The sequence below is a fragment of the Sminthopsis crassicaudata genome, chromosome 1 (genome assembly GCF_048593235.1).
Source record: "Sminthopsis crassicaudata isolate SCR6 chromosome 1, ASM4859323v1, whole genome shotgun sequence".
NCBI lineage: Eukaryota > Metazoa > Chordata > Mammalia > Dasyuromorphia > Dasyuridae > Sminthopsis > Sminthopsis crassicaudata.
This window is the reverse complement of record NC_133617.1, coordinates 71,818,209-71,837,792: the sequence shown is the minus strand read 5'-3', so window position 1 is coordinate 71,837,792 and position 19,584 is coordinate 71,818,209. Positions and strand designations below refer to the sequence as shown.

At 44.2% G+C, this 19,584-nt stretch overlaps 1 protein-coding gene across 8 annotated transcripts in view; it reads right to left on the bottom strand.

Moving 5' to 3' along the window:
* Positions 1-8,441: 8,441 nt before the first annotated feature.
* The window catches only part of LOC141566650 (dedicator of cytokinesis protein 6-like), a 91,312-nt gene continuing 80,169 nt past the window's right edge, over positions 8,442-19,584 (bottom strand). For all 8 annotated transcript variants that reach the window (XM_074311616.1, XM_074311606.1, XM_074311596.1 and 5 more), the window contains 7 exons: positions 19,090-19,326; positions 17,780-17,867; positions 16,648-16,867; positions 15,870-16,012; positions 12,574-12,774; positions 12,331-12,423; positions 8,442-10,786 (listed from right to left, as the gene is read on the bottom strand). In XM_074311616.1, the coding sequence (XP_074167717.1) occupies positions 10,724-10,786; positions 12,331-12,423; positions 12,574-12,774; positions 15,870-16,012; positions 16,648-16,867; positions 17,780-17,867; positions 19,090-19,326 (1,045 nt within the window). In that variant the 3' untranslated portion in view covers positions 8,442-10,723. The remainder of the gene's footprint in view (positions 10,787-12,330; positions 12,424-12,573; positions 12,775-15,869; positions 16,013-16,647; positions 16,868-17,779; positions 17,868-19,089; positions 19,327-19,584) is intronic.

Genomic DNA, 19,584 nt, shown 5'->3' with positions numbered 1-19,584 from the left:
TCATGTTGGTCTGATCAGCCACAGTTGGACATAATGTAACTCAATTCTAACATACCGATATCATTTTGGTACTCTTCAAAAATGAAGGATGACAACTAAGGCTTGAGTAGTTGGGGTAAGAGTTATGGCAGACTCTCGTATATAGCAGATTACATATTATATGTTACATATATATTATAGAATATACATATAGTTGAGTAGTGAGGGTTAGATCTTATGTCTAGACTGCCCAGGGACTTGGGATGGTCTGGAAGAAAATGACAGAATCAATCACATTTCCCCAGCCCCTCTTTAGAAAAAGTGTACCTCTCTTTATAGTATTTATTCTTCTCATTAATTATGAACCAATCCTAGTTGATTGGAGTCTGTTGAGAATACCCACTCTTCCAAAGGCATGCAAGCCTTAATAGACCAGCCTAATCTGTCTTTGTTTCATGAGAGACAACCAAATGACCATCCTTTCATTAATCATTTGCTCACCATAATTAATAAGGTGATTAATTGCCCAGAAATTGTGTCTTAACCTCTTTATGAGTCATATATGTAAAGGGAGACACCATCCTGGAAACTTCCAGCCTAAGTATCATCCTTAACTCTTTACTGTCTCTCACACTCAATAACCAATCTCTTAAGACCTGTGGATTTCCTTTTGTAACATGTCCTGTATATGCTCCCTTCCCTCTTTTGACATTGCTACCCCTCTGGCGTAGGCTCTTATTACCTCAAGCCTTGATTATTGCAATAGCTTCTGATGGTCTTCCTTTTGAATTTCCTTTTGCAGTTTAATTCTCAGAGCACAGTGCCTTCCTTGATGGACATGCTGTGCTGGATGGTCTTTTGTCCATATTTTCTATGTCATTCAATTTCAGAGTTCTTCAGAGAGACCTTGAGAAAGTCCTTGTAGCACTTCTTACCTTCATATGAGTGTTTAACTTGTGTGAGGCAAAAATTATTGCAAGAGCAGAGAACTAATCCATATTTTGTTGCTTCTTAGCCTCAGAGGTTGCATTGAATGCACAATCATTTGTGAAAAAATCATACACCAATTCTTCATTTTAGTCTTGACTTTTTCAAGTCAAATAATTTGCCATTGGTGAATGAGAAAACACAAAAGTTTTGTCCATTATCTAGAACTCAGGCAAGCATGCTGTTGTGAAACTGATGTACAGTACTGATGAACTTTACTGGACACCCAAAATTTCCCATAACTGACACATCAAAGGATTTGGTCAAATCCACAAATGCTTACTGACCTCTTTTCTGCCCCTGAAATTTCTCCTGGAATTATAGGGCAACAAACTCCATGTCAAATGTTCCTTGACCCATTCTGAAGCCACTGGCTCTTGGGTAGATGACCATCTTTCCTCAGGACTCTGACAAGAGTCTTGCTAGCAGTGACTAAAAGAGAGACACTTCTCTCCCTAATATATCACAATCTATTTCTTTGACCTTTATAGAGATAGGCAATGGAAGCATCCTTGAACTCCTAGATGATACCTCTCTTTGCTGTTGAGGGGTGAGAAATGTTGAGGGATGAGAGATACCCTTTCACGATGGGGGTCCTAAGCCAATGTTGCAGGTTTGTAGTCCTGATCTGCAAAAGAGGTTTTTTGGCAAAAAAAAGGGGGGGTTATTTTCACTGAGAAATTATTTCCTCAGCAAGCTGCTCCCTGATTAGGAAGAAAGCAAAGATTTGGGTACAGAATCTTGTTTTTTATTAGCCTTCTATGATTTGGGGCTAGGGAGAGTTTAGAGGCTAATTTCCAAACCAATAAAGGGTGATGATTGTTTCCCAGACCAAAGTGATTCCCAGATCAATTGGGAAGTGGGAGATTCCCATGGGAACCAGGTAGCTTTCTCAGAGCTGGGAGATTCAGGTGGGTGGAGATTATTTTTAGGAATTTCTCCAGGCCAGATGGTCCAGCCTCCACAAAGATCAAGGAGACACAGAAATCATATTACATCATTTCCCCCTCAAGCAGTCACTCCAAATTCATTTGGGCAAAGGCACAAAGGTCTCATCTTCTGGAGCTGCTACAAGCTGACAAGGGCTGTAGAGCTGTCCCTATGCTCAATGGGATTCAGGCCAGGAGGGGAAGTGTGTGATTTGAAGATGACAGCAATAATATCTAGGGGATGCTGAGCATCCAAGTCAGTTGTCCCATAATCTTCAGACAACAAATAGCTGGAAATCTGTAACTTGGAGCCTGGAGGAAACAAATCTCACAAACAGGTTAAAAGTGGGGTGACATCCAGGGTGGAGATGGAGACATTTGGGAATGGGGCCTTTGCAAATGATGCATCAGGTCCCATCTGTGGGCTGCCTTGAGGATGCTGATGGCTCACCCAACAATGCTGAATGCCCCCACTGCCCATGGAACTCCTTAGCTGAAAGGCTAAGGAGGAGTTAGCTACTGGCAGGGGCCATAGAATGACATCAAGAAAAGTCAGAGGAAAAATTCTAGGAGCAAAGTTTTCATCCTTGGAGTGGGAAAAAGTAAGGAAGGAGATTATAGTGAGAGAAAGAAGGTCACAGACAATTCAGTCTTCTTTCTCCAGAGTGATTTCAGGGGTCCTGTGGAAAAGGAACTTCAGATCCTCTATGGGGTCACAGGAATATTCTGAAAAATCTGAAGGAGAAGTAACAGAAGCAGCATTTTTAATCTTAGAAACATGAGTCCATCTGGGGAACCCTTCCAGTTTGACTGAGATTGGAGTAGTCAGAATGACCTTATATGGTCCTTCCCACTTTACACCCAGAGGCTTTCCAAGATTTCAGGTATACCATGTCCCCTGGATTTACAGGAGAGGCAGTCTTGAGTATGAGCATCTGTAGGTTTAGGGAGATGCTCGTTTGCGTATTCAGAAAGGGCCTTCTGGTCTGCACCAAACTGTGCGGCAAACTGGGTGACCAGGTGCTGTTCTGGATCTACAGGAGTATCAGAGGTTAGGAATGGCTCCCATACACAAGTTCTAAGGGGCTCAGCTTAATGTTATCCAGAGGTGCAATGAGGACTCTAAGAAGCCTTAATGTGAGGTTCTTCACCCAATCCCCTCAAGTCTCTAAGCACAGTCCAATCAGGACTCTTTTGAGAGTGTGATTCATTTTCTCCACCTTCCCAGAGACCTGAGGACCAGGCAAAGTGATTGTATCCCCTTTCTTCTGCAAGGGCTTGTTCTTGTGAGCTATAGAAAGGGATGTGAGAATCAGGGAGCTGGGGCAGTAAAGGTACCATAGTCAGGGGTAAATGGGCAGCAGCCTGAGCAGCTGAATCTGCAAACCTATTCCCCTTGGCCTGAAGTGAATCTCCCTTCTGGTGTCCTTTATAAAACATGACTGAAACCTCTCTGGGTCTGTGGACAGCTTGCAATTTCCCCGGCATATTTAACAGGAGAATATTTTGCTGCCAAAAAGTCCCCTTTTTTTCCCCACATAGCCCCATGAGCAGCAAAATATGATATGGTAAAGGGTCTGGTATCAGGTCTAAGATCCAGAGTTAAGACCCCCAGGGCCTGGCCCTACCTTTCATCTGCATACAGAGTGAAAGGCTTTTCCAAATTAGGTAGAGCCAGGGCTAGGGCAGAAGTCAGTTTGGCTTTCTGGATCTTAAAAAGCCTTGGCCTGGTTGGGGCCCCAGTCAAGGGGAAGATTGTCAGGGCCTTGGGGTTAGATTCTGGCCCAAATATTTGACAGACTGGCATACAATATGGGCTTTGGATAAGGAGACTCTATAGCCCCTAGACGCCAGAAAATTAAATTTTTATGGCTGTTTCTAAGGAAGTCTCTCCACTGGGACTGCAGATCAAGATACCATCCACATACTGGATGAGACTGCTGTTAAGTGGCTCCAAATCCCTTAAATCTTTAGCCAGTGCTAAACGTTTGTGCTTAAGAAATTTCTCCATCAGGGGTTGCACTCCCTCCCCAGCCTCTGCTTTTATTGGGTATTGCCATTTATGGGAGAATACACTGGGGTCCCAACGCAGCCTGACTAAGGCTGGGGCCGTGTGGGTGGTCACCCAGGGATTCCTTGATCTCAGACAGAGGAATCTATTTTCTCACAGATTTCAGAGGGAATGTGGGAGAGCTTTGAGAGAAGCACAAAAAGGTCACCCGGAGGTCTGAGAAGAGAGAATTGGGTCCCCAGTTTCACCATCAAATCACACCCCAATAAGGGAGCAGGACAGGAGGGAATAATAAGAAAAGAGGGTTTAAAAAACAGGTCACCACACTGGCAAGGCAGAGGGAAAGTCTCCAAACAATTCTTAAGTTTCCCTTTAATCCCCATCATATGGGGGGAACAAGTGAGACCCATATAAAAAAGAAATTCAGTAGTCTTACTGGCAATTCAAGGATACCCAGGGTTCGGCTGTCGTGGTGGAGTGAGGGGGAGCCTGACCAAGCCCCAAACTCCTGCTGGGGGGCAGGGCATTGGGTGGGCAGCTGGTCCCTATAGGCAGTCTCTCCTCCAGTGCCCCTCAGGGCAAGGACTGGGGAGTTTCCTCTGCGGACAGTTCTGGGCCCGATAGCCTTGTCCATTCCATCTGAAGCACAAACTCCTAAGGTTCCCGAATATGGCAGCAGCCAAAATTTGGAACTATTCTTTGTTTCTCGCTCTGACTCTGTGGTCTTCCTCCTCTGCTGCAGTTTGGTCCCTATTATTAAAGACTCCAAAAGCTGTTTCTAACATCTGAATGGGAGAAGTTTGAGGGCCCAAAACTGGCTTCTGCAGCTTCCTCTGTTTATCCAAGGCAGATTGCTTAATATTAACATCTCCCCAGAAAAGATCCTTAATCTGGGAGAGATTTGACGTTGAAAAAGGTACCTTGAGTGTTTCTCCCTGAGAGTCTGCTGCTTCTCTCAGAAGGCAGAGGTTAGAAGGGATGGCTGAATCTGGATCCTGAGGAGAAAAAAATGGCTTCCACTCAGTTTCTAGTTTCTTGCCACTACAAAGAAGCTGCCACAAACATTTTCGTACATGTGAGTCCCTTTCCCTCCTTTAGGATCTCTTTAGGATATAAGCCCAGTAGTAACACTGCTGGGTCAAAGCTGTGTGCAGAGTTTGATAACTCTTTGAGCATAGTTCCAAATCGCTCTCCAGAATAGTTGGATCTGTTCACAATTCTGATGAGGTTTAGATTTGGGGAACCCAAATGAAATTAGGGTTTCTGGTGGTCAGAGAGTTAAATGAGGCCTAGTGACAGGTTCAGGGTTCAGGGTAGGTTTTGGTGCAAGGGTAGGAGTTTTGGCGACTCCCTTCTGGTAGTGCAAGAAGTTCTTTGTAAGGGAATTTACAGGCCCGAAAACCTAGATTGATAAAAGAGGTTTATTATGGGGATTGGAAGTAAGGTTAAAGTCTAGTTAAGGAAATAGGTGAGGGTAAAGAGAAGATGGCACTTGAAAAGATCTGCCAGCGGGCAGATCTATGGAAAATGGAGTTTTACGTTGAGAATGCAGTTCTCAGTAGGCAGAAAGTAGTAAAGGGAACTGCGAAGGTCTATCTGCAAAGACCTTAGTTGATGGAAGCTCATTATATTGCTTGGCTTGGTGGGGGTTGGGAAACATGGGCAGATCATCAGAATGGGGGCTGGGACAGCCCAAGTTGGCTCAGATCAGATGGAGGCTGGGACAAGCTGGATCTTCTATTGAAATTCAAAGGAATGCTTTTGACCAGGATTTGTGAATCAAAGATCCTGGCATCCTGGATTGATAATATGTCAGCCAGGAGGGGTCGGGAATCAGAAAGGAATCACAAATCAATAGGAAATCCACAACCCACTTCAGTTCCACCAACAATGTATCAGTGCCCAGTTTTCCCACATTCCCTCCAATATTCGTCATTATCTTTTCCTGTCATTTTAGCTAATCTGAGAGGTGTGTAGTGGTATTTTAAGTTGTATTAATTTGCATTTGCTCTGATTTGGAGCACTTTTTCATGTGGCTACAAATAGTTTCAATTTCTTCATTTGAAAATTGTCTGTTCATATGGGGAATGGCTTGAATTCTTATAAATTTGAGTCAATTCTCTCTATATATTTTAGAAATGAGGCCTTTATCAGCACTTTTGAAAGTAAAAATGTTTGCCCAGTTTATTGCTTTTGAGGGGTGAGAAATGTTGAGGGGTGAGAGATAACTTAACAGCAATGGGGTCCCATGGCATCTCAGGTTTTTGCGAAAAAATTCGCAATCCTGATTTTCAAGTGAGATTTTTTTTTTTGGCAAAAAAAAAAAAAAGGTTTATTTTCACAAAAAAACTATTTCCTCAGCCAGATGCTTCCTGGTTAGAAAGATAGTAAAGGTTTGGGTACAGAATCTTGTTTTTTATTAACCTTCTATGGTTTGGGGTTAGGGAGTGATTAGGCACTAATTTCCAAATCAATAAAGGGTAAAGATTGTTTCTCAGACCAAAGTGATTCTCAGATCAGTTGGGAAGTGGGAGATTCCTGTGAGAACTAGGTAGCTGTCTCAGAGCAGGAAGGTTCAGGTGGGTGATGATCATTTTTAGGAATTTCCCCAGGCCAGGTGGCCCATTCTCCACAAAGATCAGGAGACATCATTGCTATATAACATAGAAAATTTTAGTCAGTTTTTGTGTGATCAGTTTTTGTGTGATCAGTGAATCCCCCTGTGTTTTCTATTCTAAGTTCAAATAGAATCAACACCAGGTGCTTTGCCACAAGACAGGAACTAAATGGAATTCAAAATATCTTTGTTAGTTGGAAGTTCAGCTATAATAGGATAGACTTCAACCTGAGGTTATGGTTAGTTGATAATAATCTGTTGAGGACATGAAATAAAGTCAGGAATAAGGATGTATACTATAATGTTGAGACTACCTTGAAGATACTAACAAAGTAAGTCTGGGTTCCCATCAGAGAATCTTAAAGATACTAACAAGGCACTCTGGGCACATTATGGCTGCCTTAATTATGGTAATAGTATGGGAAATTAAGCTCCCATTATGGTTATGCTGTGTGGACATTTTGGGGAAACTGACCTGATCAGAGTTCACAACACAAGCGGTTGCTAAGTCTGGTTGATGTAAACTTTAAAATTTCTCAGACATTCCCCTTGTTCAGGTGCTCATTGTCCCACCCCTGGTTATTTCAGTACCCTGCAAGGTGGTCTCTTTGCTTGCAGTCTCTTCCCCATTCCAATCCACCTTCCACCTAGGAATCAAGTTGATCTTCCCAAAGCACAGCTCTGACCATTCACTCCCCTTTTCAGTAAACTCCAGTGTCTCCCTTATTACCGACAGATCAAATATAAAATCTTCCATTTGGCTTTAAAAGCTCTTCACAACCAGGCTTTTCCTACTTTGATCTTCCTCTCCCCTCCATGCACTCTATGATGCAGTGACACTGGCCCCCAGGTTGTTCCTTACACAAGACATTCCCTCTCCAGATTGGAGCATTTTTATTGTCTCCTATGCCTAGAATAGTTTTCTTGCTTTTCTCTGCCTCCTGGCTTCCTTTAAGTCCCACTTAAAATTCCATCTTCTACAAGAATCCTTGCCTTTAATGCCAGTGCCTTCTAAGATTGTCTAAAAGTTTTCCTGTAAAATCTTGTTTGTAGGGGGCAGCTAGGTGGCTCAGTGGAGAGAGCACCAGCTCTGAAGTCAGGAGGACCTGAGTTCAAATCTGGTTTCAGACACTTAACACTTACTAGCTGTGTGACTCTGGGCAAGTCACTTAACCTCAATTGTTTCAGCAAAAAAAAAAAATCAAAAAACAAAATCTTGTTTGTACATAGTTGTTTGCATGTATTCTCTAGTTAGATTATGAACTCTCTGAGGGCAAGAGCTGCTTTTATCTTTTTTTGTGTATCTTTCTAGACTCAGATAAGACATTCTTGTCTCAGTGTTCTTCCTCCATGCCTGTGTGTGGAATTAATTGAGTAAAGACAGTCTCTTGGGAATATAGCCTGAAACTATACCTTTATTATGACTTGAGGTTTTTTTATAACAAGGAAAGCTATAGCTCAAAAAGTTACAGGTATTTGTCCCCCTCCTGTTTCCCATCCCCTCTTAATTAGCATTTAAGTATCTTTTTTAAAGACAATTTTCTGTTTCTGGATCAGATTCCCTTATACAATGGGGAAATAAGCTAGATTGGAGGAGAGGGGCTTCTGCATTCAGGTATTTAATCTTGTGTTTTGCAGTTTTTACTTGGCCCTTTTGTTTACAGACAAACACCTTTCTCACAAGATTTTAATAAACTCCTTTTTGTTTTTTCTTACTCTGAGTTTCTGTTTTTGGGGTCTCTGCTATCCCACACACTAGGAAGGCATAGCCCTTCCTATTTCTATGACATAGTCCTGGTCACTTTCTTTTTTTTTTTTTTTTTTCTTTCTTCTTTTTTCTGGTCATCTTCATGACAGCTACAAAAATTCTTATGGATCAACCTAAAAATCAGCATTGCATATACTCACATACACACAGTAACTTTAGATAGCTTTATTCATTTACTTTTTTAAGATTATAAAATGAATACTTTATTTATGTGTAATACTGTCTTATGGAAATACCAATGCAGGATAGTGAGAATAGACCCATGTATATAACTGAGTGCAGGAACACAAAACCAAAATGCCAACCTCCACAGCATACTGGGCCAAGCCAGTTGTCTGGAACTGTACAAAACAGATAAATATGGACCGGTCCAGGGAGTGGCACATGCTGCAAGGCAAGTGTCTGCCATATCTAAGAGTTGAAAACAACCATGTGGGCACACACACACAAACACAAATTCACACACACACACACACACACACACACACATTCTGACTCGTACCATTTCTTAAGTGAAAGCCAGGGGCTGTCACCTTTGTTGGACATCCATCAGGGCATTATAACCCTGGACAAGAATCAGGCTGCCCACTACCCCATCCTTTCAATTTTAATTCTAAAAGTCAAGCAAAGCCCAAACCCTTTCCACCTCGCACATGGCAACCTCTTGTTTAACACGGTCAGTTTGAAATCCTAACCACTCAGGTTAAATCTAGCACAGAAACTCTGATCCTGGGAAAGGGGCCAACATTTCTGGTCAGTTTATTTTCTTTATGCTGTGTAAACCCCCCCCCCAAAAAAAAATTGACTGGCAGAGGTTTCTGTCTTCAGCTCTTTCAATCCCATGGCAGTGAAATAACTCAATACAGATTGGCTAAGGTGAATGGCAGGACATATGCTTGGCTGGGATTTTATCTGCTGTACACTAGGCACAGTCATAGATGAGGAATTTGTTTCCTGGCTTAAGGCTTTTTCCCTGGAATCACCAAGGAAGAACAGAGTAGCTTGTGGTTCCAGAGGCAGGACAAGTGGTGGAGGAGCACGTACTTCCACAACATTAGTTTTCTCAAACTTCTTTTACCCAAGTCACGGACAAAGGAGCAGGGGTACTAAAAAGCGGTCATCTTCTATAAACTTTTCTGTCCAAATGGTCTGGTAAGCTGACCCCAGGAACCACTTGGCCCTGGCAGTCACTAATCACACGTAAACACTGACCAGTAGACCAAGAATAGTCTCTTTATCTTTAAGGCATTGGTTTTTGCCTGATGCTCTTCTACTCTCATCTTTGCCTTTCTGGTCAGGCAAGGTTTCCAGTGAGGCATCTGTGACCTGGGTCTTGTCACTGGATCTAATTTCATCTTCCTATCTATAAAACTGTCAGATTAGACAAGCCAACCTCGAAGGTCCCTTGCCTAGTGCTCTAAGGAATGGAGTGCTGTGCTGAGACGCCCAGCTCTTTCTGCTACCTCTGGCTCCTCTGCTGAGCTCTGGCACATTCAAAGTGACCCTGAATGCAGAACTTCTGTCGTCTTAGTCTCTGGTAGCATCTTGGGCTTGTCTCCTGGGTCTGACAGGGAAAGGGCAAAAAGGACTGGGAGAAAAGGACTACGTTCTCCTCCCAGTCTGATACAGACTGACTCTACTATGCTTGGCATAAAAACACAGATACAAAAAGAAGTTTGTAAAACACACTTCTGAGGACTGAGCAGAATGGTGGATGGGCCACAGGCGTGTAGGCAGACAAATGCCAGCCAGATGTGCAAAATCCCATTCTAAACCATGCACAACTTCATAAAACCCTAATAGAAAGCTCAAGCTTAATCCTTAATATAAAAGTTAGGCTTTAATATAGTGCTTTTTTTCTTATTTAAAAACAAAAAAATAATCTTTCACAACTTCCTCAAACATCTCCCTTATTTCAAGCTTATATCTCTGAAAGAGGCCTCCCTCACAGCTTTACATAAAACTCCAATGTCTCCTGTGCCCATGGAGCTGGTTCCTGGGGGTAACACCCTATGCTCAGACCTAGATCCTTTCTGCTTAATTCACACATAATGGAAGCAGAATTCGATTTCCAATTATAGACATCTTTGCTTTGGCTTAAGTTTGCAAATTTTGGGAAAAAAGAAAAAAAAAAGCATTAAGAAATCGCAAACCCTGCCACTTGCCATGAGGGTCTCCCTTGGTGGCTGAAGAAGAGGTCTCCAAAGAATCCAAATGCCCTTTGGAACAGGCATTATAGCGCCAGGAGTCAAGCAGTCAGGGACATGGGACAGGATGGGAAGGTGTGATATAGGATTCTGGCACAGTGCTAGCTCCCCCCCACCGAGGGTAGGCAAGTGGCCCCAAACATTTCCTCCACACCCTCCCTTTTTCCCCCTCTGATCGGCAGGTACTGCGGATCCTCTGTGTCCCTGTCCTGCCAGCAGGTCCTATCACTTCTGAGTGTTGCTGGATGAAATAGCTGCACTCTTGACGGTTGTTTGCTTTGGAGCACCCTGAAAGGAGAAGCCAGGAGAAGTTTTCATCAGAGACCTTTTAGTCAAGCCTTGTAAATACAGAGCAAGGAAGAATCATCGCAGCCCAGAGTGGGGAAGGGACAACAGTCATTTTTCACCCCAAGAGACTAATCCCAATCCCAATACTAATTCATAAGGCTTTAATCTGTTCCATTTTCTGGCCTGGGCTGGCTTATCCTTCCTTAGGCAGCCTGGTGGCTCTCCACTTCCGGATGCTCCCCATTGTGGCACTGCACTTAGTACAGATGCTTAATTGGCTTTAAACTTACCAATGCTGAGTTTAAACAATCTAGCAGAAGCTGGCAGCAGCGGTCTCATCCAATGGAATTCCATCCATAAAATCCCTAGGAAATGACTAACTTTTCCTTGAAGACCTCTAGTGATGATCTCAATTATCCCCAAAGGGAGACTTAAAAACAGTTCAAATTATCAGGACATTTTGTCTTACCCTGCCCCAATGTGCTCCTCTGCCACTTCCACCTGTGTTTCTGGTTCTGCCTCTGGGGCCAAGCAGAAGTCTGGCTCCCCTTCTACAGGAAGACAGCCATCGTGGCCTGCTCTGCCCTTTCCCCTCTGCCCCTGACCCCACTATGTTGTTTTTTTGTTTTTTTTTTTTAGATTGTTTTCTTGAGGGTAAAATAAATAAATGCATCATTCTGCTTTTCTCAGAACTCCAACAGATTACAGGAAATGGAGGTACTGGCCAAATTTGCTCAGCAGAACATGAATTTTTCTGGTTACTATAAAATGGTTATTATGAATCATACAAACTACAATTCAGGTCCTTTTGCTAAAGTTTACCCATTTTGATAAGCTGTAGAGTTGTCAGTGTGTAAATACTGCTTCACTGATTTTACCAACCCGTAGACCAAGTAACTGGATCCATAGAGGACCTCTCTCAACTTATTATTCCCACTCTATTTTTAAGAAGCTAAGAAATGCCATTTATCTAAGCTGCTTTCAAAACACTTAAGCAAAGCTAGGGCACCTCATTAGTTCTGCATGAAGGCCCATACAGCCTCTGAAAGGGGGTCAGCTCCGTTGGGGGTGGAGGTAGTTGCTAACCCAACTCCATAACACCATTCTCATGACCTTAGACTTTAAATATTCACTTAAACATTAATTATCTGCCGTTCTTCTTAAACTGTCTCCTGTTATCAGCAGGTTTCCCCTCTTTTTTGGGGGAAGTGGGGTCTTGCTTGGATCTGTTATTTCATCCTTGTGGGCAGACTCCATTCACCAGCGCCAGAAATCCCATGTAATTTAGGGTCTTATTGCTGCCTGGGGGGTCGGGGAAGTAACCGATTTGCCCCAGGCACAGCCACGAGACAAGGAGGAGACTTGAGGGTCTTGCTCCCATTTGGGGCTGGAGTTCTCGCCTCACCCCCCTCAAAGCCACCGGCAGCATCCTCCCGGATTTGTGGCCGAAAGCCTCAATCCCAGGCTCTTTGGGGGTTTAGAAGGTCGGTCCGATTGGCCGTGGATCGGGGCAAGAGGCCAAGGGTCGGGGCCCTGGGACTCACCGAAGACTTGGCCAAGTGCATGTGTGCATACAGCATCTCAGCGATGTCCTTTTGCCCGGCTTCAAGGGCAATGGAGAGAGCCGTGCTGCCATCCTGAAAGGCAAAAGGCTGGGCTGGAAGAGGTGGCTGGGAGGAAGCGCAGACTCATCCTTGCGCCATGCATTAGGTCTTTGCGCGCCCCCGGGAGTCTTTAAGTGGTGAGTCTTTGCTTCCCCCTCCCCCCCACCATGCCGTGGGACTCACGTGGTCGGTGAGCGCTACGTTACAGGCGGGCACCGCCAGGAGCAGGCGGGCGATCTCCACGTGGCCGTGCTCGCAGGCGCACATCAGGGCAGTGGAGCCGTCGTCGTCCTGAAGGTTGACGTCGGCAGCGCAGGCCAGCAGGGCCCTGACCATGTCGATCCGGCCGTGGCTGACGGCCAGCATGAGCGCCGTCTGTCCCGCCTGGAGGAGCAGCGGCAGTCTGAGTGAGCTGGGCAAGCTCCCCCGGGGCCCACATGATGCAGGCGCGTCTCTAACCCACGTGGGGCCGGACACAGCCGGCCATTTCCTGACACTCTCCTCTGGGAATTGGCGGAGCAGGCAGGTGCTGGACTAAGAAAGGGCTCCTTCCCCAAGAGCCATCCCTAGCTGTGGGCTCAGGATCATCTATTTAGAACTGAGAGTATCTTATGTATTATCCTGTCTTGTCCAGGTGAGGACACGATGGGCCTAGCTCCGGCTTCTACAGGTAACTGGTGGCTGCTGTGGATGCAAACCAGGCTTCTGGGCGCTGTAGGGGCCTAGGTAAAAGAACGATTTATCCTTCCCGGGGAGGAAAGATGGAAGAGAAGCAGCCTCTGCCATGTATCCTGTCTGTCAGTGTGTTCCCCAGGGGAGGCTGAGGGTCTCTTTCTTGATCTTTTTTGCTTTGTTAGCTCCACTATTGTTAAAGAAGCATGACCTTAAAGGGCATCTAATCCCCAGCACTAGATGGATACATTCCTTATGTACATCCCAACCAAGGACTGCTCCAGGAAAACAAAACAAAACAAAAATCCCATTCTCTGAAGTCAAACTAACTGATCAAGGTACTTAACCTTCTTAGAACAATAGATCCTTTGGCAGTTGGCAAAAACCTATGGACTCCTTCTTAGAATAATGTTTTTAAATTTAAAAAATAAAGGAAGGCAATTATGTGGAAATAGTTATTAATTTTTTTTAAATCACAGTTCCCTTGAAATTTATTCAAACTCGTTCAAAATCCATGGACTTCAGGTTAAAAACCTACAAATTAGATATTTTTGCTTTTTTTGCTTGTACTTTACTTCTTTGTGCGTTATCTGATAAAAATGCCAAGGAAGTTTGAAGATCTGATAAAACTGACAGGAAAGTAGCACCTTCCTAGCCACCTTTTCCAATACTGGCTACACTTTCACTCATTCCTTTACTGAAAGAGAGGAGTTGCTCCCCACTGCCACTTCCAAGTTCTTGTCCTACCTTCTATTGGAATACCCCTATAACCTCTCCTCTGTAGAAGTCCATACAATTCACATTTTCCACTCAATCACAATCCTTGTAAGTTATCTATTGACCATCAAAGCATTCGCCTGTCTTCCTTAACACTTTCAATATTTGGCTCACATTCTTCCCTCCCAACTCTTGCCTTCATACTAATGTACTTCAACATATATACTGAAACTATCAAAAATTCTAATCTAATCACAGTTCCACAATTTATTCATTTCCCATGACCTATTCTTCCAACCCATCTCAGCCACATACAAAGATGATCATACCATCATCCCACAAATGGGGATCCCACAAAAACAATCCCACAAAACCTTCATGTCAAAATTTCTGAAATCTCATTTTCTGACTGTAACTTATTGACTTTTCAACTCACCCTCATCATTCCCTTACAGAATTCCATTCTCTATCCCCACTGTGACCTCCAATCCCCTGATCTTTCCATTTCAGGCCATCTCCCTACACTAGCCACTCTCTCTTTTCTCTATCTCCTTGGGGAATCCATTCAACTTTATATGATCCTCTTCTCTTGTATTTTTAGCCTTATCAAACTGCCAATTACCAGCCAAATCTTGGCCTTCCATCTTACTACAAATGTATTGCTAATCACAGATGAAGAGAATAAGGAAATCACTTTGACTGGGTACACTGCAAATTTATGTTATACATCCTCAACGGGGTGCTCATTGCTATTAGGCAATCCTAATCGACTCACTATCATGCTCTCTATAAGGCTCTTCCAAACCCTTCTTAAACTTCTCATGGCTCCCTCTCTCATCACTCTCTCAATGGAGAACTTTGCCTCCAGTGACTATAAGACTTCTAGGATCAAATATAAAATCTTCTGTTTGGCATTCAAAGTCTTTCATAACCTAACCTCCCCCCACCTCCTATACATAAACAGGCTTCCTGGCCATTTCACAAATAAGGCACTCCATCTCTCAGCTCCAGGCATTTTCTCTGGCTGTCCCCATGCCTGGAATGGTCTCCCTCCTCAACTATACCTACTGACCTTCTTGGCTTCTTTTCAGTCACAGCCAAAATTCCATCTTTCATAGGATTCCTTTCCCAATTCCTAATTCTAGTACTTTCCATTTCTATTTATGACATATATAGACATGTCTGCTTGCTCCTTGTTTTCATTAGACTGTGAACTCCTTGAGGACAGGGGTAACTTTTGTTTTTCTTTGTATCCCCAGCTCCCTGCCCAATGCTGAGATACATACTTAATGACAGATGCTTAATAAATGTTTTCTGACTGAAGTGCCTTTTGACGATAGCTAATCTTATGTTTCAGCTGAACCAAAGCAAGAAAAGGGGGTCAGGCTTGCCTACACTTTGGCTCCGAGAACAAGGGCCCGTGAGAGTTCTGGGCTAGGAGGTAGCAGGGGGATTTTCCTTAACATATTTGGAGAATCCTGAAACTCAGTGAAGGGTAGATAGGAGTCATTATGAAGGCTGATCTCTTCCTGCTTGGGTGGGAGCTGGATTTCCCTCTCAGAGACTACGCTAGAGATTATCAGTAGGTATTTATATAGCACTTTAAGGTTTGCAAAGTGCTTTATGTATGTTATTTCATTTGATGCTCACAATCACCACAAAGATAGGTCTTATAATAATTTCCCTTATTTTTAAGATGAGGAAACCTCTTGCTTGGGATCACTTGGCTAATAAGTATCTAAAGGAGATCTTAGTCCAAGTCTAGCATTCTTATCTACTGTCCCACCTAGATGGACCAGACAGGGATGCAACCGAGAGTAACAGATGAGAAGTTGGAAAGGCAAGGATTGGAGTCTCAGCTGCACCACCAACTCGCTGTGAGGCTTCCCTCTCTTGCCCCCTCATTTTGCCTCTTGTGCCCTCACTTTCCTTCTCTGTAAATTGAGGGGCTTGGGTCTCTTCCAGCTCAAGCACTCTATGATTTTATCATGCAGCCTGACAGAGCCCAAAGATTCCCATCGGGGTCCTGACTACCCACCCCCTAAGGCCTCCCGCCTCACCCTCTCGACTCTTGCAGGATGGCTACGTACCTGGCTGGCTTTGAAGTTGACATCCCCGAGTTTGAGCAGCTGCAGGATGGTGTCCATGTCTCCCTCTGCCCGAAAGGCTGCCAATGCAGTCAGCATGATAGCTGTGTAGCCAGCTCGATTCTGTTTGTCCACATTGCAGAGGCCTATGGGGAAGAAAATGTCAATGAACCTTCTGGCCCAGGTTCCTGTCCAGGCCATTGCTTGTCCTAGGCAAGCCACATAGATCCCTCCCCAACACCTTCTGCCTTTTTCAGGTCTCCAGTGCATTCCTAATTGGCCTTCATAGAACCTTCCTGTTTTATCCACCTCATCTTAGGACTGCTGAACAAAAATAGAGTCTTAGCTCTTTTATACCAGGGGACTTTCTTCATTGAATCTTAATAAATTATTAATAAATAAATTCTTGTTAAATTGGACTGAATTCACTCACTCCCCTCTCCAGATAACTTAGCAATCTGCAATTAACATTATTTCTGAAGCATTTTTATACTTTCCATTTGTCTAAATCTTGAAGAATGATGTCTTCTAAATACAAATAGCACCTACATCAAAGAGTTAGCATAAGGATCAAATGAAATTTGGAGTTTAGTGTCTGATCCTTATTAAACCCATTATTTATTCCTTTCTCTCTCAGCCTGAGCTCTGGGGGGTCAATGACTACTTCTGTGCCCTTTTTCTGAATTCCTCATTTCTAATTCCCCACACCTCCACCTCAAACGGATCCTGGAACAAGACTGCTCATAATGTGTAATCTCCCCCATGGTATGAATGGTCTCACCGGTGTCCAGCAGCTGCTTGACCACAGGAAAGTTGGAGTGGGACACAGTGTAATGCAGGGCAGTGTTGCCATTGCCATCGGCCATGTTGACGATGAATTGGAGCAGCTGGGGCGACATGGCCCGGAAGGTGACCATGTGCCTGCGGACCACCTCCGGGTGGGCATCCTTGTGACAGGAGAGCCTCAGCCAGTCCTGTAGCACTGTGCTGTATGCTGCTTTCTGGCCCCACAGTGGGGGAAAGGGGAAGAGGATGGTTGGAATGTGGCAGGATCAGAGAGGAGTGCTCAGGCTCCCTGTCACGCCCCTGAGCTTGGGCCAGAGCTGTGCTAGGGTGGGTCTTTGCCCAGGGAAGAGTCCCTTAGGGCTTTAAAGGCATTTCAGTTAACATTTTTCATTTATGTACAGTTAAAACTGAGACCCAGAGAATGGAAAGGACTTGACCAGGCAAGGTAGTAGCACATAGTGACCAATTAAGGCTCCTATCTTTCTAGACCCGATGCTGTTCCATTAGACAACAGCAGGGTAGGCTAGGTCAGATTCCTTGGGTCCCTTCAGCACTTAATGCTGTGCATGATACCTGCCTCCCTCCCTTTTCATTTCCTCACTCCCACTTTGCCCCCCCCTCTCATTTTCCCCTCCATAGGGTCCAAGAATACAGGATTCAGAGTTCAATCTGTCCCTCTTATTTTTCAGATGAAGAAATAGTTTAGTGACTTGTCCACTGAAAAGAAGCACAACTGACTCCATCCTGGAGCAGCCTTGACCATTAGGACTGCCACAGCAAGAAGCACATTCTTATAAAATCAAAAGCAAAGCAAAACTGTTTTAGAAACATGCTTCTCTCCTCGCCCCAATTATCAAGCTTGCTCTAAGACCGAGTCTTGTTCTCCCTCGTTAGCAAACACAAAAGCTCTCTTCCCATTGCACCACACTGCCTCCCTCCTCAGCATCACAACACCTCAGAGCTGAGAGGGATCTCAGAGGTTTTCAAAAGGCCACACATAGATAAAGTGTACAAGATCCCTATCCATGGCAGAACATTAAGGGGATCCCCATCTCTCCGTCTGGGCTTTTGTTCTCTGGTGCTTTTGTCCCTTCCCCCACACTGTCCCCCAAACTTGCTCTCCGTACCATCTCCTTCTCAGTGAGGGCATCTGGATTCTCCAGGTACTTCTGCAGGGTAAGGCAGGCAGAGATGAGCTCTGAACTCAGTTCCAACCTGGAAGGATTGAAAGATGGAAGCAGTCACCAAAAGCCAGGACTTCAACTCCTCAGCTGATCCCTGCCATCCCTCCCTCAAGGCAGATCTCGGAAAGGCACTTAGATTGAGGAGTATAGAACTGAGAGAATCATAATGAAAGTGGAGGAGGGAAGGGGGAAAGATCATGAGGGACTGGACATCTGAGGGCTCAGCCCATGGTATTTTAGTTAGGAGTCACCAACTCCCTGTGATCCCATCTGGGTTTTTCCTGGCAAAGATACTGGAGTGTTTTGCTATTTCCTTTTCTAGCTCATTTTAAAGATGAGGAAAATGACTTATCCAGAGTCACACTCTAAGACCAGATTTGAAGGGAACTCTTTCTGATACCAGTCTGGCCCTCTATCCAACTACATCACCTAACTGCCCAAATAGGATTATAACAGAGCTCACATTGTGAGAGCACAACTACCTTATGAGGAAGGTAGATCAGAGCTAGCTAGTTAACCCTGTTTTGCAGAAAGGCTGCCTGACCCCACACTGCTAGTAAGGGACAAAGCAGTCTTGAACTTGGACCTTCACACAAACAGATCAGCCCCCTTTTTACTAGTACCAAACTGCCTATGGCTGACAGGAAACATCAGCCCCTGTAGTTGGCTCCAATTCCTACTTAACCAAGCTTCCAAACGACTGAGAAGGGCTGACACCCACCATGATATCTGGCCTCCACGAGGTGGGAAAGTACAGGAAAGACTTTTGTAAGTCTTTGTCCTTTCAGGACTGTCTCTCCCAGAGGTGAGGGAAGGGAAGGAGAAATAGCATTTGGAACCCAAAACTTAAAAAAAAATACTAAAAATTGTTTTTACATGTAATTGGGGAAAAAAATAAAATATTATTTTAAAAAACGGTCTTAGAGACAGTTTCTGATAAAATAATTTACATTTACCTTCTTGAGTTGTGTTTTTAAAAAGAAGCTGCTTAGTGGCTCAACTCTTAGTTCCTAAATTTCTAATAATGATTTTTGGGGCAGTAAAGTTTGTCCAGGGCACAGTTATTATGTGTGTGTGTGAGCTATCTTACTGCCATTCAAATAAACTTTACCTATAAACAGCTGCCATCACAGGGTTAGTGCCTCAATTCCTGTGTGTGTCTGGGGTACCCAGGTTTGTGCCTGGCCCGTTCTGACCAGTCCTGGCCCTGGGTAGAGAGCCTGAGCCCATTGGAGTATAAGTATAATACTTACCTGATTTCATCATCTGCTTTTGGGCTGGGAGCTGCCTCAGTCACAAGCTCTTTCCTCTGTACAGTCCCAGTCTTGGCTCCCCAGATGGGTTCTGCCACGGAGCCCAACCCCCTAGGCCGGCCTCCATCACTGGCCCCAGGGAGCCCTTCATTAGCCTCATGGTATTCACTCTCTGTACTCTCATTATCTGAGAAGTTCTCAGCCGTGCTGGAATCCTCAGATGACGTAGATTCATACCTGAAGAAAAGGGAAGGCAGGTCAGGAATGGGTCGTCTGTGGACAGAGAATCAGAAGCCTCTGGCCCTGGGACACTTTGCTTTTACAAGTCCTGCTATTTAGCTGCACTAGACCTTAAACTATATTATAAAGCAGTGGTCATCAAAATCATTTGGTCCTGGGTAAAAAAACATGTACAAAAATGCTTGTAGCAGCCCTTTTTAAAAAATTAATTATAGTTTTTATTTACCAGATATATGCATGGGTAATTTTACAGCA